The sequence below is a fragment of the Astatotilapia calliptera genome, chromosome 3, assembly GCF_964374335.1.
Source record: "Astatotilapia calliptera chromosome 3, fAstCal68.1, whole genome shotgun sequence".
NCBI classification, from domain to species: Eukaryota; Metazoa; Chordata; class Actinopteri; order Cichliformes; family Cichlidae; genus Astatotilapia; species Astatotilapia calliptera.
Window position 1 is genome coordinate 74840639 of NC_137424.1, and position 27450 is coordinate 74868088.

The 27450-nt window shown below is 44.2% G+C and overlaps 1 protein-coding gene across 2 annotated transcripts in view; it reads left to right on the forward strand.

The window, feature by feature from the left end:
• Positions 1 to 14600: 14600 nt before the first annotated feature.
• The window catches only part of LOC113019740 (E3 ubiquitin-protein ligase TRIM35-like), a 39748-nt gene continuing 26898 nt past the window's right edge, over positions 14601 to 27450 (forward strand). The window contains exons 1-2 of one of the 2 annotated variants that reach the window (XM_080299236.1): positions 14601 to 14749; positions 14851 to 16683. In XM_080299236.1, coding sequence (XP_080155362.1) covers positions 14868 to 16064 — 1197 coding nt within the window. In that variant the 5' untranslated portion in view covers positions 14601 to 14749; positions 14851 to 14867 and the 3' untranslated portion in view covers positions 16065 to 16683. Of the gene's footprint in view, positions 14750 to 14850; positions 16684 to 27450 lie in introns of those variants that run through there. The other variant, XM_080299237.1, reaches the window with a different exon arrangement.

Here is a 27450-nt window from a genome sequence, read left to right on the forward strand (position 1 = left end):
CGAATGATAAATTCAATCGATTTTAAGTAGATACTTGTGGATTCTTAAAGTCTTATATGTTGAATTGAACTATGTGATCTGTTCAAAGCCTCCCAGTCAGTGCTGTTCTCCATGTCTGACTGTACATGATGTTATCAGCACAAACACTTTAAAGGTGATCGTTTAGGACTTCAGCAATAATACAGACAGCGATGTAGTTAGCAGTAAAACAGTTTATTGGGAATTAACTTAAAAAACAAACAAACATCTGTCTCCTATTTTTTGTCACACAGGAAAAAAGCATCAATTTCTGATGAGAAGACTTATTTATCTCTTTTTTTGGGGTTGATTTGTTCACATTGTCACATCTTAATTTTTAATTGAAATGTGCATTTTGAGTTTATACACTTTGTATATAAGGCAACCGTTTCCTTCTACAGTATTTTTGTGTGGTGCGTTTTTCTATTACTTAACAAAAGGGGAACAAAGGTGTTTAAGTTCACCTAGGATGATTTGTTTTCATTTTCACATGGTCTTACTGAGGCGGTGCGAATTGAAACATGCATTCTTTCTTTTTTTTTTCGGGGGAGCGGCATGTGCTGGAAAAGCTTGAAAAGGGACCTTGAAAGTGCTTAAAAAGTGCTTGAATTTGACCCTGAAAAAGGCGTACAAACCCTGTGTTAAGAGACCAGTTGATCAAATCCATAATTCTTCTTTATGTTTTTAGAGAACAAGTCTGGGAGACTCTCTTAGGGTTAGAGAATAAGCAACACTATACAAGACATGAGAAGCCAAGCAGGAAAGATAAGGGAGAAGGAGAGGGAGAAAGTGCGACTGCCTCCGTCAAGAGCCAAGAGAGAATGGATGAGTGATGAAACGTTTCTCCCACTGAAAATGCTGCGTCCAGATGAACAGAATCAGCCTTTAGGGCACATTTTTGGACGTTTTCATATGTTTGACCAGGTTTTTACAAATAAGAGCTGCTTCATCCAAAGTGGGATGGATGCCGTCTCTCCTAACAACACCAGATTTAATCCTGAAAGTTTCTCAATTATCTAGAAGGCCCACATTGTTTTTTTGGGCACCACTCAGACAGCTAGCAAGCTAAACATATCAACCCTTGTCTTGCTGGGGAGGGGGCCAGATAAAACCACAGTTTTTTGAATGTGGACTAGCAGTTTAGCTGCTGGTGCAGTGTTTAGGAATCAGCTTAATAAGGCCAGGGGAAGAGATTGGAAACACTGGAAATGGTGGACTGGAGCTGTCCTCCTGAATTACTTCATTTTATTTATTCTAGAAACTACTCTGCAGGAGGATTAGAGTAAAACCTTTTCATGCTCCATGCAGGCAATGCAGATGCACAGAGTCCTTTTAGCCTCCAGACAAAGTAACAAATCCTCTTCACACATTTGTTCAGCATCTCCAACAGCTCAAAAAGTTGCTTTAACTTTCTGTCCTGTTGCCTTCTGCTCTGATCTGCTTCTGTCCTTCAGCTTTCTCTACAACCCTGAAAACTTGCTGCTGTTGTCTGTACAGCTCATCTTTTGTTTGTTGTCCTCTCAGTCTGTCAGATGGAGGTGGATGAGGGAGTGGAGTCTTTGGAGCTGCCCTTCAAAGCGACAGGAAACCTGCCTAAAGACGTTGTAGTGGTGTGGAGGGACAGTGATGACAGGAAGGTCCATGTATATGAGAACGGCTCTGACCAGCTTGAAGAACAGGACCAGATTTACAGAGACCGAACAAAGATGAATGAAGACTTGCTGGGAACTGGAGACCTCAGTCTGACCCTGAATCACCCCACAGAGAGAGACAGTGGAGTGTATACTTGTATAGTCAACAGCAGCAGTATCATCCAATACAAAATGATCCTGCTGAAAGTCAATCTTTAAATATGAACATGAAGACAGAGACAGACAGATTCTGTCTCTGTCTTCATGTTCATATTTAAAGATTCAAGATGCGAGATACTTTAGTTGTCATGTGCATCGTTATACAAGTGCAACACACAGTGAAATGTGTCCTGAGAAGCTGCTCGACTGTGCAACAAAACAAGAAAGAGAACATTATATACAGTGAGTGAATATGTACAAAGAGGACATTATGTGCAGTAAGTGAGTGAATTATATACATTATATAAATAAAATAAAACAATCTGTAAATTTACAGTTTGAATCTCAGAATGTACTTTGCATGAGTGACGTGTTAAAGTGTCCTGTGCTGTAGTGAAGCCAGAAGGATTGATTGTTAATTTATTTCAAACATGTAAACAATATACAGGTACATTTAGAAAAGAAAATAAGAGAGAAAAAAAATACTAGATCAGACATGATATCAGAATGTGGTAACAATAAGTCCTGTCTCAGTCACGTATGGTGGGGGACATGTCCTGATTTAGCACACAGATGGCCTCAGGATAGAAGCTGCTCTTGAGTTTCTCTGTTTTTGCGCACACGGTGCAGAACCTTCTGCCTGACTGCAGTAATTGGAACAGTTTTTTGCTGGGATGTGACAGGTCCTTCCATAGCTGGGCTATTGTCCAGCACCTACTGGTGCAGATGTCCTGTTGGGAGGGGAGAGCCGCCTTGCAGCAGCGTTCTGCTGTACAGATCACTCTCTGAAGAGCTTTCTGGTCCTTAACATAGCTGTTCCCATTCCAGGATGCGATGTTCTGTGTGAGGATGCTCTCCACAGCGCCTATATAGAAAGGCCCGAGGATCACTGGAGAGACCCCAAACTTCCTCAGTTGTAAGAGATGATATTTGTGTTTGTGTGTGTGTGTGACTGTGTTGTGTCTCCTCTGCAGGGAGAGTTCAGGTCCAGGATCAAACAGGGGACATCAGGAACAGAAGCAGCTCCATTGATCCGACTCCTCTGATGGCTGATCAATCAGTTTGATCTGTGTGTTCTTTGATTATTGATCAGTGATGTCAGAGTGGAGTCAGTGTGATGTTGTTGTTGTGTGTTTGAGACTTTTAGTGTCCATGAAGGTCTCTGCTGCCGTAGATCCTCTGAACTGTGACAGAGGTCTCACTCTGGAGGAAACTCTCAGCACTTTCCAGCAGCTCCTCCATCATGGAGGACGTTCCCTCACTGTAACAGGTGGAGGAGAGAGGAGAGGAAGCACAGGTGGATCCTCTGAGGAAGAGGAGCATTCCTACAAACCACATGATCACATGACCAGAATGGTATAAGTACAAAGTCAGATTAATGGGTTTGCAGGTGTCCTTAAAGTCAGAGTTCTCAGATGCAGAAAACTGTCACTCATTTTACCTGTTATGTCACCGTGGCAACTGAATGAAACAGTGCATTTATGTCAGTTTTTTTAATGGTTTATTTTTTCATTTTATTTACACGTTTGAAGTAAAGCAATCTGTCAATCAATAACACATCATTGTAGTATTAAAGGATCTCTCCACATGTTTCTATTTAAAGGTCAGTCTCACACAAGGCCGACCGGTGATTTTACTTTACTTCCATGTGATGTGTTGTTTGTATGTCTTTTGACTTCGTACTGGTCATACTGGGTTTTGTGCCATTTTTGAGTTTTGCTTTTGTATTTATTTATTTTAATTTTCTCCCAATTGCTCGTCTTGGTAGCCGGGGATCAGTCTGCCAGGGCCTCCACTCTGGCCACCGCCTGGCACACATTGCACCTGACACTACGGCGCCTCCTGCAGATGGTGGGCCTGCAGGAGGATGGGCCCATGTCCCTTTTTTGGGCTGTGCCTGGCCGGGCCTCATGGACTATGGCCCCATAGGGGTCAGATTTGGAGGACCATTGGCTCAGATTTGGAAGATCCATGGCCTCCAAATATGAGCCAATGATCCTCAGCCGGAAAAGGGTGGAGTGCTCACTCTGGGTCGGGGATGAGTTCCTGCACCAAGTGAAGGAGTGTAAGTATCTCAGGGTCTTGTTTACGATTAGGGAGAAGGTAGATCAACAACGGATTGGTGCCGCGGCTGCAGTGCAGTGATGCTTTCCTGGTCCGTCGTGGTGAAGAGAGAGCTGAGTTTAAAAGCGAAGCTCGTGATTTATCCGTCGATCTACGTTCCTACCCTCACCTATGGTCACCAGCTGTGGGTAGTGACCGAAAGAATGAGATTGCAGACACAAGCGGTGGAAATGGGCTTCCTCCGAAGGGGGGCTGGCCTCTCCCTTAGAGATACGGTGAGCAGGATGCCCTCTTGGTGCCTCCTGGCTGGCAGACCCAGGACACGCTGGAGAGATATAATCTCTCCAGCGTGTCCTGGGAACGCATCGGCGTTCCCCCAGACAAGCTGGAGGAGGTGGCTGGGCAGAGGGAGGTCTGGGCTTCTCTGCTTGGGCTGCTGCCCCCCCAGATGAGCAGAAGAAGATGGATGGATTATTTACATTTTCTGCTTTGGTTAAGTTTTTCTTTTGTTTTTATAATGTCCTTCTTGCAATGTTGAGCTTCATTTTGTATTGTATAAAGTTCTTCTTTGGTTTGTTTGGAGCTTTGGTCCAAAAGCGTCTGGACTTCTTTAAGTTACTTGAAGACGTTTCACCTCTCATCCGAGAAGCTTCTTCAGTTCTAAGGTCAAATGGTGGAGAGTCCCAGATATAAGCCTAGTGGGAGTGACCCCCCACAGAGGGACAAAAGGACCCCCTGATGATCCTCTAATTGCTTGAGTCAAGGTGTGAAACTGGGCGTGGGTCCCAATCAGCCAGAGTTTCGGGTGGGTTCATTGTGAAACCTGGCCCCACCTTATCATGCGAATTCCTGAGATCAGATGGCCCAGGATGTGAGTGGGCGTTAAGGCGTCTGGGAAGGGATCTCAGTTGTCCTTTGTGTCAAAAGAAAAAAGTGCTTTGTTGTGTATCTGACGGACAAACACCAAACCAGTTAAGTTACACCATTTTTCTGGTTCATCCATTTCACTCAACAATCTGCTTTTCCCATTCTCCTTCTTCGTTACCGCCGTGCTTTTTCGGCACTGCGCATGCGCGTTTTACCCATATTCTATTGCGATATTTTATTTTCTTATCGTAGCCTAGCATTGTACCGGTATTACCGTGAAAGGTATAATATGGCCCAACCCTACTGTGACATATTATCTCCTCGGCTGAACTGGAAAAAACTGTTCATACATTTGTGTCATTGTGTTTGGATTATTGTAATGTCCTGTTTACCAGCCTGAACAAATCACATCGTTCTCGCCTCCAAGCTGCCAGACTACTAACATGTTCTAGCAATCTCATTCTGGACCCAAACACTGCTGATCCAGAACTCATCCTGTCTGAAGATTTGACGAGTGTGAGATATGGAGGAGAGAGGCAGCAGCTTCCTGATAATCCAGAGAGGTTTGATTATTACGGCTCAGTCCTGGGCTCTGAGGGCTTTAACTCAGGGACTCACAGCTGGGATGTTGAAGTTGGAGACAGTACGGGGTGGGAACTGGGTGTGTTGGCAGAGTCTGTGCAGAGGAAGAGAAGCATACTGTCTGGATTATGGACAATAGGGTTCTTCGAAGATAAAAAAAATTCTACCCAGCAGCAGAAATTTCTTTTTCAGTAGAGAAGAAGCTCCAGAGGATCAGAGTGAATCTGGACTGGAACAGAGGAAAGCTGTCGTTCTCTGATCCTGATACTAACACACACATACACACCTTCACACACACTTTCACTCACAGGATGTTTCCATACATTAGCACTGATGATAAAGTGAAGGTGTGTCCGTTGAAGGTGTCAGTGTCAGTGCAGCAGATGAGTTGAGGATGATGATGTTTCTAATGTTGTTTCCTGTCAGTGAGTTGAAGCTGTTAAACTGCAGCTGTCCTCCTGCTGCCTCGTTGTTCCAAAGCTCTTTGTTTCTCTTTTAGTTTCACTGTTTCTTTCTGTTTCTGCTGTCCACCTTTTCACATGGAAAATCATTTCACTGTTTCTCACTGAATGACTCCCCAAACTAGATTTGAAATTCTATCAAGTTTCTAATCATTACAAGTGATTCATGTTTCTATTTGATGTGTAAATGGAGATGATTTAGTTTGCTGGGATATGGACTGACATGTGTTGAATGGGAGGAGCAGTTTGTTGTTGTCTTCTTGTCTGTTTATGACAACAATAAATATGTTGTTGAAACAATGATTCATGTTTAACTCCATATATGAAATGTTTCTGATCTTTGAATTCTGTTTGATTAAAGACTTTCTTCATGACACAAATGAGATTTCAGTGTATTAATAGAACTAAATAAGCTCAGAGTTGAAAGGCTGGAGTATTATGTACGTGCTTCACTTTCAGGATCTTCAGGGGGATTCAAAGGGAAACATCAAACTGCTGTAATGAGATAAACTAGTTGGGCTGAACACACTTATCTGTAGTTTGTCTCCATCCAGGATCATCAGAATATAATGAACATGTGTGAAGAGCCACAAAATGCTGCTGCCCTCTCAGCATGATGAGCTCCAGCCTTTGTTAGCAGGACAACAGGAAACATGAGACAACTTTCAGAGACAGTAACCAACTGTGGCCACAAGATGGCAGCAGCTGATCTGAGATCCTTTATTGGACAGAAGGACTCTGCTCTGTGACGTCATCAGAGAGACGGCCTTCACTCTGATAGATCTGACGTCATGTCTGCACTGCGATGATGAAAGCTGATAAACACATTGTTATTGATCCATGAAATCACCTCTGTCCTCTCAAGTGTAGCTGTTTACAGAGCTGAAGAAGTCCTTCATCATCAAAACAGACAAACATGTATTTCCTGTATTAAGTGACGTCATCCTCACTCTGACCTCTTACATACATTCTGTTCAGGTATTTGAATTCTTTTCTTTTGTTTACTTTATTTAATTCCATTAAAAAATGATCATTCCAGTGTGGAAGTAAAGAGTCAGGTACTTGTGAAAGAAAAATGTAATCATATTCAGGTATAACAAATATTTAATAAACCCATTGTGTAACAAGAAAACAGCTTTCTTTTAATTTTCATGTCTCTGCTAAGAATGACGTGAACAAGAGTGTTATTTACAGTCATGTTGTGATAGCAATATTTACAGGTGCAAAAGCTAAGAATGAGCCCAGGATGAATGAACATGAACTATGAAGTCTTAGACAGAGTCAATTGAGAACCAGTAGGTTAGCAGACATTCTGCCGAAGGCTGGTCTTAAATACAACCGGCTTCATTAGTCTTAGGAGTGATGAAGTCTCTGCCTAGATGACAAGAGCAGGGACTGTGGAAAATTACTGTGACTCACCCAGACCATGACACTATTTTTATCTGCTGGATAAACCGGTTTAAGATCAGAACACGGTGAACAAAAACAGCATAAATGAAGATGTACAAAAAGTCTCCATAAAAGGTTGATGATGTTTAAGAAAGCCTTCATACACTTGGATTTTCTTGGGAGTGTTTAAGCTGAATGGAAACTTAGCCCATTACAGTGAAAAGACTGCAACGCAGCTAACAGGGCATACGAGGATTGCCAGCATACGGAGCTACCCTTTACCAAGAGATAAGCGGCTTCTACTACAGCCTTTGGAGAACTTCGCCGCAGCCTTCCTCTCCCCATACCGGAGACCCAACGACACGCAATGTCACAATGTAGCAATGCTGACAAAGGAAAAGGAGACAACCAGTCAGAGTGTGTACGCTCAAGGAGCAGTCGCTCATCTAGTACATCGTCTGGCTCAAAAATCAGCATAGCCATCGCCATGGCAAAAGCGAAGGCCGAAGCCGCGCACGAGCGGCACATTCAAAGAGGGAAATCGAGCTTAAAGTGGAGCAAGCACGTATTCAAGCCAGCCTCGACGCACTAATCGATGAAAAAGAAAGGGATGCCGCCGTCGCTGAGGCGAACTCCCTAGTAGCTGGTCTGCAGGATATGGGTCTCGAAGTACACAGCGAAGTTAACAGCCTGGTCCGCCAGTCTGTCAAAGACCAGCGCGTAGCCACCTTTGTCTCCGAACATGCCAGCCTGAGCGCCAAGGGTCTATCGGCTACAGAAAATAACCTTCCCCCTTCTCAGCCAGTCACTCACCCGTATAACGTGGCTCAGACCCAAGCTGCCGCTCCTGCTGCTATTACGCCACACCAAGCTCTTCAGGGCCCTTGGAGAAGCGACGCACCAACACGACAGAGCTCCAAGTCACCCTTCTACCCCCCTCCAACTCCACTCCTACAGCAGAACCCCAAACGAGATTCTACGTTTCCCACGCATCAGCCCGTCCACGGGGCACTCTACGGAGGTGATTACGACCATTCTACAACCACTGACCTCATCAAATATCTCGCTCGTAACCACTTGGTGACTTCAGGTCTCACCGCATATGACGACCAGCCAATAAACTATTGGGCCTGGAAACCATCGTTCCAGAACGCCATTGCCAATCTAGACCTGTCTGCTGCAGAAGAACTCGACCTCCTAACCAGACACCTGGGAAAGGAGTCAACAGAGCAGGTAAGAAGAATAAAAACGGTCAACATCAGGAATCCAACTATTGGACTGTGCTCAGCATGGGGGCGCCTCGACGAACTATATGGCTCCCCAGAAGCCGTCGAACAAGCTCTGTTCAGCAAACCAGAAAGCTTCCCAAAGCTCACGACAAAAGATCCACGGAGACTCCGGGATCTAGCCGACCTGTTGTCAGAGCTACAAGCCGCTAAAGAAGATGGCTACCTCGCGGGCATGTCGTACTTGGATACCTCCAGAGGAATTAAGCCCATCATCGAGAAACTTCCATACAGCATACAAGAAAAGTGGCTATACCACGGGACGAGATACAAACAAGAGCATTTCGTCAGCTTCCCACCTTTCTCCGTGCTGGCGAACTTTATCCGCACCGAGGCGAAAGCACGTACGGACCCAAGTTTCAACCTCTTCACGCCAAGCCCCCCAACCGAGAGAATGAATAAATGGGAGAGGCCCACGAAGACGTCCGTTCACACCCACAAAACACAAGTCTCAGGCACTGCCAAGTTCGAGTCTAAGGAAAGCAGGGAACGTATTGACCCGAATAAACATTGCCCCCTGCACAAAAAAACCCATCCTCTGAGGAAATGCAGAGGTTTCCGCGAGAAGAGCTTAGACGATTGCAAACAGCTTCTGAAAGAACACTACGTCTGCTTTTGCTGTTGCTCGTCAACAGAACACTTTGCAAAGAACTGCACAGCCAAGATAACATGCACCGAGTGTGGTAGCGCTGCCCACGTGACAGCCCTCCACCCTCACCCACCTACCTGGAAATCTAAATCGTTCCCCTCCATCTCAGAGGATAGCGGGGAGGAGGACAAAGCTGATAACCAGGAGGTCAACGCAACGTGCACACAGGTATGTGGGGAAGGTCTGAGTGCATGTGCTAAGATCTGTCTCGTCAGGGTGTTCCCAAACGGACGAAGAGAGGAAGCCAAGAGAATGTACGCTATATTGGATGAGCAGAGTAATCGCTCCCTCGCGCGGTCAGAATTCTTCGAAGCCTTCAAGATCTCCGGGCGCTCGTACTCATACACACTAAAGACCTGCGCGGGACGTACGGAGACATCAGGAAGGAGAGCCAGCGGCTACACCGTAGAGCCGTTGGACGAGAAACTGAATATCTCTCTGCCTGCACTCCTCGAGTGTAACCAAATTCCCAACGTCCGCGCGGAGATTCCCACCCCCGGTGCGGCCTATGATCATACCCACCTAAAACGCATCGCTGACAAGATACCACCTCCGGACCCAGACGCCAGCATTCTTCTCTTACTGGGCAGAGATATCTTACGGGTCCACAAGGTCTGAGAGCAAATAAGCGGCCCAGGAGATGCTCCCTTTGCCCAAAGGCTTGACCTGGGATGGGTCATCGTCGGAGACGTGTTCCTCGGAGGTGCTCACAGACCACCAGAGGTGAGAAGCTACAAAACGGCCGTTCTAGGGAACGGTCGTACAAGCCATCTCCAGCCATGTAACAACCAGATCAAAGTGACAGAGGTGTTTGAACAAGCACGTGACTATCAACAACATCCAGCGCGAACCCCGACGACGCTAATCGGAGACAATTTGGGGCAAACCGTCTTCGCTCGCACTCCCAACGACCACAAACTTGCTCCATCCAGGGAAGATTTGGAGTTTCTAAGGATAATGGAAGCCGAGTGTTGCCAAGACAGCTCCAACAGTTGGGTCGCACCTTTGCCGTTTAGGTCACCGAGGCAGCGACTCCCTAACAACAGGAAACAGGCTCTCGAACGCCTCGTCTCACTTCGGCACTCACTGGAAAAACGACCACGGATGAAAGCCGACTTCCTAGAGTCTATGGAGAAGACGCTCAAGAAGGCGCACGCAGAAGCTGCCCCTCCCTTGCAACCCGGTCAGGAGCGTTGGTACTTGCCCCTGTTCGGCGTGTACCACCCCCGGAAGCTGGACAAGATCCGCGTGGTCTTCGACAGCAGTGCATCCTATGAGGGAGTATCGCTCAACGATGTCTTACTCAGTGGTCCCGATCTTAATAACAGCCTACTAGGTGTTCTTATGAGGTTTAGGAAGGAACAGGTTGCGATCACCGCCGACATCGAGCACATGTTCCACTGCTTCATCGTGAAAGAAGACCACCGGGACTTTCTCCGCTTCCTGTGGTATGGAGACAATGACCCTACCTCTGACGTCGTGGATTACAGGATGCGGGTGCATCTCTTTGGTAACAGCCCCTCGCCTGCCGTCGCAGTGTATTGCCTGCGGCGGGCGGCTAAGGCAGCAGAGGCCGACTACGGCAGCGATGCTAGGAGATTCGTCGACCGCGATTTCTACGTCGACGATGCCTTAAAGTCTTTCAGTACAGAGGAAGAAGGCATCGCAGTTCTCCAGCGAGCGCAGAAGATGCTCGCGGCTTCCAACCTCAGGCTGCACAAGGTTGCATCAAATCGTTCCGCGGTCATCAGAGCATTCCCCTCCCAGGATCGCTCTCAGGATTTCAATGGCCTGGATCTCTCCATCGACGATCTGCCTATCCAGCGTAGCCTGGCACTGTTCTGGAACATGCGCACGGACACTTTCACGTTCCAGATCGAGATCGATCAGGAGCCGTTCACCCGCAGAGGGGTACTCTCGACCGTGAACAGTCTTTACGACCCCCTAGGGTTTCTAGCACCCATCACAGTTGATGGAAGACGGATCCTAAGAGAACTCACCTTGCAAGCGGAAGATTGGGACGCACCCCTTCCCAAAGACATGGAGACCGAGTGGACTAGATGGAAACAGTCTCTTCAAGACCTGGAGGGGCTCCAAATACCACGGCCTTATACATCCCTCTCCACCACAGGCGCCCTAAGGAGAGAACTCTGCGTCTTCGCCGACGCATCGGTCAGAGCAATAGCGGCCGTAGCCTACATCAGGGTAACTGGCAAGCAGGAACAAACTGAGATTGGGTTTGTCTTTGGGAAATCGAAGTTGGCTCCCCAACCTAGCCTAACTGTCCCTAGACTTGAACTTTGTGCTGCTGTGCTCGCCGTCGAGATCGCCGAGATGATAGTCGCAGAGATGGACACAACGTACGACAACATCACCTACTACACAGACAGTAAGGTCATACTGGGATACATCCATAACCAGTCAAGGAGATTTTATGTCTACGTACACAATAGGGTCCAACGTATCCTTCAGTCACCCTTTCCCGGCCAGTGGAAGTACGTTCCAACGCATCTTAACCCAGCTGACGTTGGGTCAAGAGCTGTAGCATCAGCCCTGCTCAGCAGTACACCATGGCTCAAAGGACCAGCCTTTCTTTGCGACGCATCAGGGCATCCATCCGAGCTTCAAGAGACGTACAATCTTGTCGACCCCGACATCGACGCCGAAGTGCGTCCACAGGTGACGACGAAACTCACCCATGTCGCTAAAGGCGTGGTACGCCCTCAACGCTTTGAACGCTTCTCCAAGTTCAGCACACTCCATGCAGCCATTGCACATTTGATCCACGTAGCTAGCTCCTTCGCTCGCTCGACGCAGGGCGAATGTCGAGGCTGGCACATCTGTCGTCCTACAGAAGAGGAGCTGCTGAAAGCCAAAGTGTGCATCGTAAAGAGTGTCCAGGGTGAGTGCTACGTGGAAGAGCTCAAGTGTATCTGTCTTTGGACCGTGGGGCATCGTTTCACGCAGCACAAGAGGAGGAGTTTCGAACTCCAAGCGATGGGCGGTGATGTTCTCGTGTATGTGTTCCAGGGCAGTGCACATTGAGGTGATCGAAGCCATGAGTGCCAGCAGCTTTATTAACGCCTTGAGGAGATTCTTTGCGGTCAGGGGCCCCGCGAAGCAGATACGCTCGGACTGCAGAACTAACTTCGTCGGCGCTTCCCGTGAGCTGGGGATGGACAAGGAAAACTCAGGGTTTGACAGGGTGGAGAAGTACCTCAGTAAACAGAGCTGCACCTGGGTGTTTAACCCACCTCATGCATCCCATATGGGTGGCGCATGGGAGAGGATGATCGGCCCGCCGTATCTTGGACTGCATGCTGCTTGAACAGAGAAAGTCTCGCCTGACGCACGAGGTTCTGACCACGCTTATGGCCGAGGTAGCAGCAATTATGAACGCAAGGCCGATCATTCCAGTGTCATCCGACCCCGAGTCGCCCTGCATCCTCACACCAGCCATGCTCCTGACTCTCAAAACAGGCTCTGCGCCTCCTTTGCCGTCAGGCAAGTTCGAGGAAGCAGATCTCTTCAGGGAGGAGTGGAAACAAGTTCAGGGCCTGGCAGACATGTTTTGGAACAGATGGAGACGTGAATACCTCAAAACACTGCAACTTCGGCACAAGTGGCAAGGGAAACAGCCGAATCTTCAAGAAGGGGACGTAGTTCTCTTAAAGGATGATCGGGCAGAGAGAAATGAGTGGCCCATGGGCATCATCACGAAAGCCTTTCCAGGGAAGGACGGTCTGGTCGGGAGAGTCGAAGTGGAGGTCGTTAAAGATGGAAATAGAAGAGGATTCTCTCGTCCCATTACAGAAGTAGTGCTGCATCTTTCTCCAAAGTCTGACTCTGCCAATTGATGTGGGCTCTTAAAGACCCCAAGCGGGGAGTGTTATGCCCCCAGAAATGTGTTCTTTGTGTTCTCTTTATCTCGCTATCGTAGCTTAGAGCGGTGTGTGTATTTTCGTAACCATGACAACATGAGAGCAGTTTACGCTGAGAGTCAGGAAGTGAATCTCCTGTGTGACTCGGGATATTAGCGTGTGGGCTCATGCAGCCGTTAGCTCCACCGTTACAGGTTTAATCCTTTTCCCTCCGCTAAGGCATAGTCTTTTCACAAAAAAAAAGTGCCCAATAAAAACTCCTGGAATCCAATCGTCTGAGTCCTGGAGATTTTCTTGGGAGTGTTTAAGCTGAATGGAAACTTAGCCCATTACAAATAAGCTTTACACACTTATTTGTAGATTACCATCATTTCATGAACACGTACAAAGATTTAAAAAAAAAACAAACAAGAAAAAAAACAACTTTACTGCATTTTGTTGTGAATGGAAATTCCTCAGTGCCCAGGAGATTTAGCAGTACTGAGAACATTGGGGGCCCTGATGGGAAGTGCTTAGGTAACAGAGGTCATGCATAGGCTGATTCAACACAGTCTTCCAAGATGTACAAGTGCAGTAAAATGTACCATCAATACATTTATTGCTGCACTTGCTGTAAAATGTGCTCGTGTGTTAGAGGAAAACAAAATAAAATATTAGAGATGTAGACTGAGTAGTGAAAATATTGTGATGCTTCGATTTTGTATCTGGCTCACCTGAGACAAACCGTCTTTTGTACATGATCCATCATCTGTCACAGACTAGACGCTCCACATAGGTTTGGACCCAAAGCAAACTCAAAAAAAGGTTTATTTACAGGAAAAAAGCAAGACTGGACTGGAACACCAAGAGAAAAAAAAAAATCTTGAAATCATGAAGCGTACCTTAACACAAGCAGATGTTTAGTCAAAGAGTTCATTGTATTTACCAGTTTCCAAAGGACATTTGTGGTCCTCATTTAAGTTAAAGCAGATATTTGTGTTAGAAAAGTCCCTAAAAGACACAAGTCTCAAGCATAGTTTTTTGGCTGTTTTTAATGGTGTCACATCTTTTTTAGGTTAAATTTAGCTATGACATCAGCAACCAAACTGTTGATGATAATCACTTTCTGGTAAGTTTTATGTTCCGAAATCCTCCATTATGTCTAAGATTTGGAAATACAGCAAAATCAAAATCAAGGCTAAAATGAAGAAATCCATCCTAAAATCATACAGAATGTCTCATCACTCACAGAACTTTAATACTGTACTTATTTGTGACCTGAGGTAAAGGGTGTTTTGACTGGCCCTTACTGAGGTTAGCAGTGTGTTTTACCCAAAATATGTGAGTCAGGTGCACTGATGATTACTGATAAATAAATTAAATCTTTTAGTTATGTGAGAAATCTGATAGTTTTGCTTCAAAGTCTAAATAGATTCTACAAAAGTAATTAAAATTAAGAGTAATGTTGTGACATGTGCATCTGGAATGGAGGAAAACCTGTTTTATAGCTTTTGAGCTGCTGGCAGGATGAAAGTCTAACTCTGGAATGAAGCACACCTAGGCTACAGGTAAAGCGACATTGTTCTCCTCCCCTCACATCACTTACATGCAACAAAACCAGGAAACAAGATGTTTTTCTTCTTCAGTGCAGAGAGACGCACAGACGATCAGACTGAGCTCCGACCAAACTAGCAGCTTCCTCTGAGTGAGTCCAGCTACAGGAGAGAAAAGTGGAAAACTCCAACACTGCTGCTTCAAGCTGCTGACGCTCCACACACTGAATGTGAGTTTGAGCAAAAACACGACTCAAAGGAAGTTTCAGTGAAGGTGGTAGAGGAGGGAGGGGAGCCAGGACTGACTGTACTTCCTGTCTGCTGTTTTCAGCTTCACTCACAGACTCAATGGCTTCCAGATCAGAGGAGGATCTCTGCTGTCCGGTCTGTCAGGAGGTCTTCAGAGATCCTGTTATTCTGTCATGTAGCCACAGCTTCTGTAAAGTCTGTCTGAAGAGATGGTGGAGAGAGAGACCAACACACGAGTGTCCAGTTTGTAAGGAAATATCAGTTTATGATCCACCTTTAAACCGAGCTTTAAAGAACCTGTGTGAGTCTTTCTTACAGGAGAGAGATCAGAGAGCTTCAGAGGCTCTCTGCAGTCTGCACTCTGAGAAACTCAAACTCTTCTGTCTGGACCATCAGCAGCCAGTGTGTGTCGTCTGCTGTGTCTCAGAAAAACACACCAATCACAGATTCAGACCCATCGATGAAGCTGCACAACAACACAAGAAGGAACTTCAGGAAACTCTGGAGCCCTTAAAGAAGAAGTTAAAGGTTTGTGAAGAAGTTCAAGTGAAGTTTGATCAAACAGCAGAACACATTAAGGTCCAGGCCCGACACACAGAGAGGCAGATTAAGGAGCAGTTTAAGAAGCTTCAGCAGTTTCTAGCAGAGGAAGAGGAGGCCAGGCTGGCTGCACTGAGGGAGGAAGAGGAGCAGAAGAGTGGGATGATGAAGGAGAAGATGGAGGCTCTGAGCAGAGAGATAGCAGCTCTTTCAGACACAGTCAGAGCCACAGAGGAGGAGCTGAGAGCTGAAGACGTCTCATTCCTGCACAACTACAAGGCTGCAGTGGAAAGAGTCCAGCGCTGCCCCCTGCTGGATGATCCACAGCTGCCCTCAGGAGCTCTGATAGACCAGGCCAAACACCTGGGCAACCTGACCTTCAACATCTGCAACAACATGAAGGACATGGTCTCCTACACTCCTCTCATTCTGGACCCAAACACTGCTGGTCCAAACCTCATCCTGTCTGAAGATCTGACCAGTGTGAGACGAGGAGGAGAGAGGCAGCAGCTTCCTGATAATCCAGAGAGGATTGATTATTCCTACTCTGTCCTGGGCTCTGAGGGCTTTAACTCAGAGATTCACAGCTGGGATTTCGATGTTGGAGACAGTACATGGGGGGAACTGACTCCCGAAGCTAGATTTAAAATTATAACAAATGTTGATGATTCAATACAGATACATTTTGACCATATTCAAGATCAGGTCCGTCAACTGCTCTCTCAGTCCAGAAGAAGCTCCAGAGGATCAGAGTGAATCTGGACTGGAACAGAGGAAAGCTGTCGTTCTCTGATCCTGATACTAACACACACATACACACCTTCACACACACTTTCACTCACAGGATGTTTCCATAAATTGAAACTGCTGATAAACTGAAGGCGTGTCCGTTGAAGGTGTCAGTGTCAGTGCAGCAGATGAGTTGAGGATGATGATGTTTCTAATGTTGTTTCCTGTCAGTGAGTTGAAGCTGTTAAACTGCAGCTGTCCTCCTGCTGCCTCGTTGTTCCAAAGCTCTTTGTTTCTCTTTTAGTTTCACTGTTTCTTTCTGTTTCTGCTGTCCACCTTTTCACATGGAAAATCATTTCACTGTTTCTCACTGAATGACTCCCCAAACTAGATTTGAAATTCTATCAAGTTTCTAATCATTACAAGTGATTCATGTTTCTATTTGATGTGTAAATGGAGATGATTTAGTTTGCTGGGATATGGACTGACATGTGTTGAATGGGAGGAGCAGTTTGTTGTTGTCTTCTTGTCTGTTTATGACAACAATAAAAATGTTGTTGAAACAATGATTCATGTTTAACTCCATATATGAAATGTTTCTGATCTTTGAATTCTGTTTGATTAAAGACTTTCTTCATGACACAAATGAGATTTCAGTGTATTAATAGAACTAAATAAGCTCAGAGTTGAAAGGCTGGAGTATTATGTACGTGCTTCACTGTCAGGATCTTCAGGGGGATTCAAAGGGAAACATCAAACTGCTGTAATGAGATAAACTAGTTGGGCTGAACACACTTATCTGTAGTTTGTCTCCATCCAGGATCATCAGAATATAATGAACATGTGTGAAGAGCCACAAAATGCTGCTGCCCTCTCAGCATGATGAGCTCCAGCCTTTGTTAGCAGGACAACAGGAAACATGAGACAACTTTCAGAGACAGTAACCAACTGTGGCCACAAGATGGCAGCAGCTGATCTGAGATCCTTTATTGGACAGAAGGACTCTGCTCTGTGACGTCATCAGAGAGACGGCCTTCACTCTGATAGATCTGACGTCATGTCTGCACTGCGATGATGAAAGCTGATAAACACATTGTTATTGATCCATGAAATCACCTCTGTCCTCTCAAGTGTAGCTGTTTACAGAGCTGAAGAAGTCCTTCATCATCAAAACAGACAAACATGTATTTCCTGTATTAAGTGACGTCATCCTCACTCTGACCTCTTACATACATTCTGTTCAGTTTTCCTGCTGTAAGAAATAAACTGTGTGAAAATAGAAATGCAGGGAAACATCCATTAAGTGAACAAAGTCCAAAGAAATAAACTTGGACTGTTTTTTGAAGCCTAAATAAAATGTAAATAAACTTTATAGATACATTTGAAACCAGCTACTCTGTGACTTTACACACTCACACAGTAACAGAGCTGATTCCTGATTGGAGCAGCACAGAGTTAGACTTCTTTTCTGGCTGTGGATTGGTTCGTCAGGATTTCCCCCTTTACAGGTTTAAAAACAATCTCTGTTTCTACATTTTTTGACCTCCTTCTTGTGTCTAAAGGTGAAGCAGCACCAGCCTCCTCTGATCCTCATGTTGTAGCTCTGTGTGTCCAGCAGGGGGCAGAACACCTCCAAACTGTGCCAGCAGCTCTCACTGTGAGCTCAGACGTTTGTGGACACTCAGTTTGTTTGAACATAGTAAATAATCAGAGCTTCTCAGACTGTTTATGGGGACACCACCTGCTCGAGGGTGTACTGTGTCAGAGAGGTGGTGTATGGTGCTGGGTGTAGTCTCTCTGCTGGTTCACAGTTTTTACTGAGGAGCTGTGTTCATGTCAGGAAGGTTTCGTGTGATCACTGTGGTGCAGTTTGGTTTACTCTGTTTCTGAGTGTTTGTAGGATCAGTCTCTGCAGGTCACCTGATACCTGGCAGTGAAGTGTTTATGAATCAGCTCCGTCAGATTTAATCCAACAGAATAACATGTAAAACACTCCAGGGCTTTTACTCTGAAACTTTCTCCAGAGCTGTCTGGAGTTTTCTTACATTAAAATATTCTGGGATTACCAGACTGTCCACATCATGTGTCCTACCAAAACTTTCATCCACAAATATACCCTGACATTAAACCCAAATAGATGTGAGAGCGAGTCATTAGTATCAGTACTTTGTGTGTGTGTGTGTGTGTGTGTGTGTGTGTGTGTGTGTGTGTGTGTGTGTGTGTGTGTGTGTGTGTGTGTGTGTGTGTGTGAGAGAGAGAGATATTCAGGTAACTTACTGGGTTACTGCACATGCTCACATCTTTTCAGCACAACAGGTGCAGTTTGGTGTTTTACTGCCTCCTGCTGGAACAATGATGGCAGCTCTCAAGACTTTATTGGTTATTGTCATTTCGTGTTACACAGCCTGAAACGAAATACTGTTCCTCAGCAGCCTCTACAGTGCAATAACCAATATATTTTAAAAAGAATAAATACAGTTTAAAGGGAATAAGTTTAAAAAAGAGCAGCAAAAAAGGCATAAATAGCTTAAAATCTAAATTCTAAATAAAAACCTCCAGTTTTTATTAATATTTTATTATTTAACAACAGATGGAAATTAGCCTTTGGCTATAAATCTTTTTTTTTTTTACATGTATGTTCATTAACATGCACTGTCCTAAATAAATAAATAAATAAATAAATAAATAAATAAAAATAAATCAAATTATTATAAACTAAATATATTTTTTACGTGATAAACGACTTCAGTGCTTCGTCCATGACCTCCTGAAGGTAAAGGGCCCAAAGAGCCAATCAGCAGCTCTGAAACAGGAAATATGACTCATGGAGAAGTTCACAACAGTTTCAGCTGCCAGTTGTACTCATCACCATGGAGACTGTCTCCATGGTGGAGGCAGAGTGACAGTGTTGTAGATGCTGCATTTTGAAGCCTCAGTGTTTATATTTTTGTCCACAGCCATGTAGACAGAGAGGCAGAGAGAGACAGTGCTGTCACTGAGCTACATGTGTCAGAGCTCAGATGAGGCCCACACATGTGTGTTATCTGTTGTTGCTACACACAGTTAAGATATGGAACATGTGAACATGAGACATATGAAGAGACTGAACAGATAAAATGTCCTTTATATCCATCAGTGACTTTTTATTCTTTTAAACTTGTGCTGCTTCTTTTTGACTCGAGTTAGTGTGACACTGATGGAGCTTCTTGCTGCAGTGTGTTTGGGTTTGGCTGATAACACTGGTCATCAATGTTCCCTCTAATTTTTCACGTGTCTGAGCGAACACACAAACTCCCTGAGCGTCCCTTGAACCACTGTGAGCCACAGCAGATGTGTTCACTGTGGTCATGCCAGCATCTAATATAAATGGCCTGCATTTGTATAGTTTATACAAACTATACAAATGCAGGCCATTTCCTGGCCATTCAGTGTAGATGTCAGTGAAACTGATAGAAAGACAAAGCTCAAGAAACGCGAACATTTTATTTGTACTGTACAATCTGTAGATTCTGACAGAAATCTGCAACTATCCTTTGAAGCACCGCTCCTCTAAAACAGCAATAAGGATAATTATAAGGCCATTCGTAAATAACAAAGTAAATTTATAACTTAAAACAAAATTGGGAAACGTAAAGTCCGAAACAAGTCTTCATATTAGCCCTTTAAAGCCAGTCGGAGCGGGCACGCTCCGTTTTGCGTAGCTATTTTTAAAACCCGTTAGCACTGCAACCACGTAAGCTAGCGCAATATTTTGTTTTTTGCAAATGAAACCGGAGGAGTTGTACTTACATCTTATGCCATCAGCTTGTCCTCGGTCACAGTTTACTTCCACATATAGCTTTGCAAAAACTGCATAAAAAGCACTTGCAGCAACAAAAACATAATATTCCAGAAACACCCTTTGCCGATCCGATCAGCTGTTCATAACACTTCCTACATTGGACTAGACGTCAGCGTGAACTATCGCATGTCCGCCATTACCTGCCCGAAACCGGAAGTGACGTCATTTTCACGGAAATGTAGTTTTTTACCTTAATGGCCTCATGAGCCTATACTGGTGTTTTTAAAAGTTATCTTTGACTTTATGACTTTCTGTGTCGTTTCTGGGATGCTTAGAAGTCAAATTGCACTGCTGGAAATAATTTATTTTGATGCATATGCTGCTTTTTTGCAAATCTGCATTATAATATTTATTTTTGTTTTTCCTGCAGTATGTAAAAATGGTGTATTTCAAAAATAAAACTATGAAGACACTCAAAATAAATTTCCTGTGGTGGGAAACTATTTTGTGCAACTTTTTTGTATTTACAGTTTTGAGGGTTAAGCCTCTTAAATTTCTCTAACTAGAAATATATGTTAAAGAAACAAAAACGATTTTCAATTGTTTTGCAGTTTATTGCACTTTTTTGCAATTTATGTAATTACTATGCACTTAATGCAGATATTGTCACTGGTGGAGTTGGCTGGTGAGCGACACCCAGCCTCTGGGGAGGCCCTAGAGGGAGCAATTGTCTCAGAGATGTCCAGCTTAAGAGAACCAGCAAAAGTTTGTATGAAGCGTGTTCCCTGCTTGTAATGCGGCAGTGAGGATGAAGACTGAATGAATGAGTGAGTAGGCTGCTGAGCTATTGCCGACTGAACTGAGGGCAGAAGAAACAGTCTTTGAAGCAGCGGCCATAGAAAAACCACTATCAGTTTCAGTGGAAACACAGAAAATGGCCCCAGAATAAATCGTGCTTGTTTCTGGCAACGCAAAAACAGTGTCCCTCTCACTCACCACTGCCGGTGGCTTACATGTCCCGACATCCGGCTGTGGGGTGCTACGCCGACGGCGGGAACGTCGCTTTCTTTTCGGAGATGGCTCCGACGGGCCGGGTAATCCCTCGTCCGGCGGTTCGGATGGCACGTACTCCGTGGAAGCGAGCGGGCGGGCGGTAGCGGCGGGGGGGTGAAGGTGGAGTTCGTGGAGGATGAAGTTTTTGTACCAGTGGGTGCAGTGAGTCCAATAGCCAGGGATAATCGGAAATAAGCTGTTGTAGCCTGGCTTCCAGAATGTAGAGAAATGTTTCTTCCTCATGCTCTTACCACAGGTTGATTAATTTTGAAGCTGAGTTCGTTATGAAATTCCGAAGCTCCGTGGGTGGGGTGACTGCCGCTGGATCCATATCTGGCTGGTCCGTACTGTCACGGCGAGTGAGAAGAGCCATGTGGAAGAAATGAAGGAGGGTCCAAATGCAGGCAGTCGTGAAGGTGTGAAGTAAGTAAGTAAGTAAGTAAAATTTTATTTATATAGCACATTTCTAGATAGAGATCACAAAGTGCTTTACAAGATATAACAGATTAAAAAGACAAAATACAAACAAAGTTAGCAAAAGGCAGTTTTAAAAAGATGTGTTTTTAGCTGTTTTTTAAAAGTAATCAATGAATCAGCGGATCGTAAGTCCTGAGGAAGGGAATTCCACAGTCTGGCGGCCACAGTAGCAAAAGCTCTATCACCCCTAGTTTTCAGTCTCGTATACTGAATGACAAGTAGGCCCTGACTACTCGACCTCAGAGACCTACTAGGGGCATAGGGCTGTAAAAGTTCAATGATATATGGTGGTGCTTGTTGTTGAAGAGCCTTGAAAGTTAAAACCAAAATCTTAAACTGGACTCTAAATTCAACAGGAAGCCAATGTAACTGCATGAGCAACGGTGTTATATGTGAAAATTTAGAAGCTTTCGTCAAAAGTCTTGCTGCAGCATTCTGAACGATCTGCAGACGCTCCAAAGAACCTTTATTTAAACAAGTAAACAGGGAATTGCAATAGTCCAGTCGTGAAGAGATAAAAGCATGAATAACAATCTCCAGTTCGGTATAGGATATAATAGAGCTCAATTTAGAAATATTTCTTAAATGATAAAAGCAAGACCGAACAAGAGATTTAACATGACTATCTAACGTAAGAGCAGGATCAAGGATAATCCCTAAGTTCCTGACAGATGGTTTTACAAACGTTGAAAGAGGACCAAGAGCATTTATTATACTGGGTATATGTCTATCTGGGGCACATAAGAGGACTTCGGTTTTACTTTCATTTAGTTGGAGGAAGTTTTCAGCCATCCAGCCTTTAATGGTTTCCAAGCACACATTTAAAAGCCGCAGCTTAGAAGCCTCTTCCGGTTTAAAAGATATATAGAGTTGGATATCGTCTGCATAACAATGGTAACAAATATCCTCAAAAGGGCTCAAAATGTGCTGAAGAGGGAGTAAATAAACTAAAAACAGTAATGGCCCTAGCACAGAGCCTTGTGGCACACCAAAAGACAGGGACGCAGAAGATGATCTATACTTAGAAACTGCCACAGAAGAATATCGTTCAGAGAGATACGAGGAGAACCATTTCAATGCAGTCCCACAGACACCAACCCAGTGTTTCAGCCTGTTAAGTAAAATATAGTGGTCAACAGTATCAAAGGCCGACGTAAGATCCAACATTAAGAGAACAGAACATTTACCTGCATCGTTTTGTAACAAAATGTCATTAGAAACTCTAAGAAGGGCTGTTTCAGTGGAATGAACTTTACGAAAGCCAGATTGAAATTTGTCGAAAATACTATATTTATCTAAAACTGCTGTAAGCTGCTTAGCCACGATCTTCTCTAGAATCTTAGCAATTAACGGAATTTTTGAGATCGGTCTATAATTGCTAGTGAGAGATGGGTCCAGCATAGGCTTTTTTAACAAGGGATGTATAACAGCAGTTTTAAAATAGGCAGGGACTATGCCCGAGGCCAAGGAGGTATTAATTATAGTAAGAATACAGGGACCAGTAGAGTAAAAGACATATTTAAATAATGATGCAGGTAAAAAATCAAGAGAGCAAGAGGATAATTTTGTTGCACTAACTATTTTTCCCAGCTCTGGTAGTGAAACAGGTGAAAAACCTTCTAAAACAACAGGCCGAGCTGGCGTGGGAACAGACAGCGCAGACGCTGAAAAAGACAGGTTTTTCCTTATGTTGCTAATTTTTTCTAAAAAGAAAGCAAGAAAAGTTTCACAATCTTCAACAGAAGAAATAATAGCAGCAGGTGGAGCAGGAGTAATAATATTAGTAATAGTATCAAATAAAACTTTAGGATTACCTCTGCTCCTTGCAACCAACTGAGAAAAGTAAGCAGCCCTCGCAACTCTAATAGCATTGTTAAAGGAGGCCAAAAGATCCTTTAAATAGAGGAGATGAACATTTAAGTGAGTTTTCCTCCATAACCGCTCAGTTTTACGACAATTACGTTTTATAAGACGAATGTTGTCATTTAACCAGGGTACAGACTTGGAAACAGGCACAGGTCTCATTTTAATCGGACAGATTTCATCTAAGATCGAAAGACAATGATAATTGAATAGATCTATAGAAAAATCAACATCGTTTTGTGGGGATAATGTTAAATTAAAAACATCAGAGAACTTCTGTGCTGTGGAGGAGTCTAAAGTGCGGGAAATAACTGTCCGATGAACAGGAGACATAGGCTCATAAAAAGACATATTAAAAAAGACACAATAATGGTCAGAAATAAAAATGTCCTTAGAACAGATATAATCAATATTCAGACCCAAAGAAAAAACAAGGTCCAGTGTATGGCCTTTGTTATGTGTGGGGCCAGATACATGTTGGATAAAATGAAAAGAGTCCATGATACTGGTAAAACTCCTAGCAAAGAGGTCGGACTCATCATCAATATGTATATTAAAATCTCCCACAAGAAGCAATTTAGACAACCTCATAGTAGAGGACAGAAAATCACTAAACTCGGCTAAAAACGAGTTGTTTGGGCCAGGAGGGCGATAGACCAACGCACAGTAAAAAGGATCCTTCTTTCCAATTTTGATGAGCTGCAGTTCAAAAGACAGAAAGTGTCCAACTTTCACTGAACGGCAGTTAAAACGGCTCCGATATGCCACCGCGAGGCCTCCTCCACGACCAGATCCTCGAGGCTGGCTAATGACAGAGAAGCCATTTGGGCACATTTCAATAGTAGACGAATAATCCGACCCCCGTTGCCAGGTCTCAGTCAAGAACAGGAAGTCCAGATTTTTAGAAACAATAAAATCGTTAAGCACAAACGATTTATTCGTCAAAGATCGGGCATTAAAGAGCGCCATAGACAGCGGGGTGAAAACATTGTTGTTGGAAGAAGCTAGAGTTTCTCGAATTAAAGGGCGTAAATTCTCGGGATCAGACCCTTCACGTTCATATATTCCACTCACCGAGGGGATGAAGAGCCAGTCGGCAGGAGAGTCTGGATGAACCCTTCTGAGATAACACGGCCTTGGAGAGCCGGGCCCCCTATATCCAAGTAGGGCCTTGGGAGACAGATTCCTCTCCATATAGCTGTCATGTGCGTAGGCAACGGAAAACGCCCGACATCGCTTTCCAATTCGTCCCCGCCGCCAGAGGAGCCTAAGCTTCACCTGGATGCCCGATCTCTTTCCTCTTCTTCTCCGTAGTCTACGGGGAACGCTGAAAGCGCTGGCCGAAGATCCAGTCACAGGCAGAGGGTGGAAGGTACCAAAGGAGTGCGGAGAAAAGTGTGGAGAATGGAAAGTCCCACAAAAGGAAGGAGAAAAAACATCTTTGGCCGTCCTTGAGGAACGGATGGATAACAGCGTCAGACGATCGTAGACCAAGGCAGCCAGTACATCATTAAAACAGTTAAAAAACAGCAGAGTAGAAAGAAAAAACACGACAATAGAGCGAGACCAACTACACCCGGCAGCGGCGAAGCCAAACACAAGCGCCATCATGCCGTGTTTCAGTAAGTGAAGGTGGTTTATTGAATAAACGGCAAAGGGAAAGTGGCAAACGAAGACAAACTACACTGGAAAACAACTGAACTACAGCGCAGAAACCAGAACATGAAGGACGGCGAGCAGAGGCAGACGATGGTAGACAGCAGGGAACACATGGATGAAACATGGTGGATACACAGACGGAGCAGCAACTACAATGACAGAGGACACGACTTAAATACACACAGAGAAACACAGGGGAATTACACACAGGTGGTGGACACAGCTGGGAATAATCAACAAGACCAGACAGAGGTAAAACTGAACACACTCGCATGAGACGCAGACCTTCACAATAAAACAGGAAATGAGAACACTACACCAAGACGCACACCTGACACTGAGAGACAGACAGACAGAGAATGACACATGGAACCTGAACTAAACTAAACGTGAGATACAACCGAGAACAAATCCTTAAACATGAATAAACAGAAACATAGAATTCTAATCATCATCATCATCATTATAATAATAATACTCATAGCGCCCAAAACCAAACCAATCATTCAAAAATAAACTAAAAATCGAAACTGACCCAGAACCGTGACAGACATATTATTAAAATTTGGGCTATAATGGTTGTATTGATGTATAGCAACTTGAAATGCTCCCAAAAATGGCACTACAGCATGTCAAAATATAATATAAGCTCTGGCGGACTTGGTTCTATGGTAGGTCTTAAAGGGTTAAGGGCCATCAGTCAAACAATACTGTTTGGTCTGGGTCTAAGCATGTTGTGTGTGATGACTTCTTTTGCTTTGAGGGCCGTGAACAGTTCACACTAGAGTGCGTTTGGTGTCACATTTTATTTGTAGTGTGAACAACTGGACAAAAAAAATCAGATTCGATCAAAAAAACGGAATTAAGCATTATGACCTGCAGTGGGACCGTAGCCTTAGACACCTTTATCCAAAACTCACTGGGTGTAGTCAATCAGTAATTAAACTCAGGTAACCCCTGAAGACTACTGCATTGCCACTGCAAGGTGACAAGTAAATTGGTCGACTGCTTGTCCAGTGAGAGCAGCAAACTCCAGGAAAGACCAATGAATGAATCAATGAGCACAGGAGACCAGTTCAATTATAGCAGAGAGAGGAACCACCAGTAATCAACCTGCAATGGTTAATTACTGCACTGGTGTTAGGTACTAATTTGCATGTTAGTACCTAACACCAGTGCAACAGAACGAGGAAGAGATAATATACAGGGTGACACTGTGAGCTGATCGGCCACAGTAGCAAAATAGCAACAGTAACACTGATGCTGTCTATGTGGGCGTGTGTATGTATTGATTTAACTCTCATATAGATCTTCATGAAGACTGACATCTATGACACTGACTTTAAATCTCATCCAAAAGCCAGAGGGGCCTCTGCCACTGCTGTGCCAGCAACATCCTGCAAAATGTGTGTTTTAGTAAAAAAAGACAGACGTAAGGATCAAGATGAAGATGAAGATGGGCTGGTGTGGGTGGTTTAAATGGCTGACTAATGCAGTTAAAATAGAAGATAACATCAAACTGTTATGGTCTGGAGTCTAGTGACTCTGTGGTTATGTTTGTGTTTATTAATAGTCACAATTTGATCTTGTTTCCTGGTTATTTGTTAACTATTTCCAGTGTTTAGGTGTGCTCTCTGCATCTCTTGTGTTTCTTGTGTTGTGTCTAGTGTCCCTGGTTTGATGTTTGTCCTTATTTTACTTTGACAGTCCTGTGCCCTGCATCAGTGTATTGTTTTGCTTCTTCCTGCTCGTGTCTGATTTGTGTCAGCTGTGTCTCCCTCCCATTTCCTCATTTTCCCTTTGTGCATATTTGTTATGTGTGTTTACCTCTGTTCTTCATCTCCATCTGTGTTTCCTTCATGTTTCATGTCTCATTACTTTGTAGTGTTGTGTAAAGCCAATAATAAAGGCTAGCTTTTTTTTAACATACACCTTCACGCCATTTTGTATGTGCTTGGGTCCTCATTCTCATCATGAGGTCATCTGAGAAAAATGGCATATATCACAACTGATCAGAAAATTGCATGCCTGTATTAGAAACATGTTGGCCCTATTTAGCAGGGAAGACAAGCAGGAAATAAGTCAGAGTGCCTGTTAGTGGTGTGATCACTGTGTGTTTCCTGATGTGCAGCAATACTGTTAAACCAGATGGGCATAACTACTCAAGCAGCTTTACTTGCTCACTGAAAACTGCAGAAACAGAGGTGAGTCTTGCTGGTTGATCATCCTTAAATTGTTTGTACTTCTACATATTTCATGCTTAGCTTAAAAGATCACTTTTAGTGACTACTGACACCCGGAATAGAAATACTCTACACAGCTGCATCAGCATTACAAGTGGCCTCTGCCAATGTGCAAAATCTAAGATCTAATAAACTAATATTTGGTATTTCCTGAGGAAATCACAGATGAGAAAAAGCGACTGGTTTCACTTTCCTCTTGTTGGCATGCTTTCTGCTGATCATAAATATTTGGATGCAACTTTTGTTTACACTTCTGGGTGAAACACAAATGAAATGCCAGTATGAAACTTTGTCCAAAATATGTGACTACTTAAGACCTCCTTGCTCCGATCCTGTC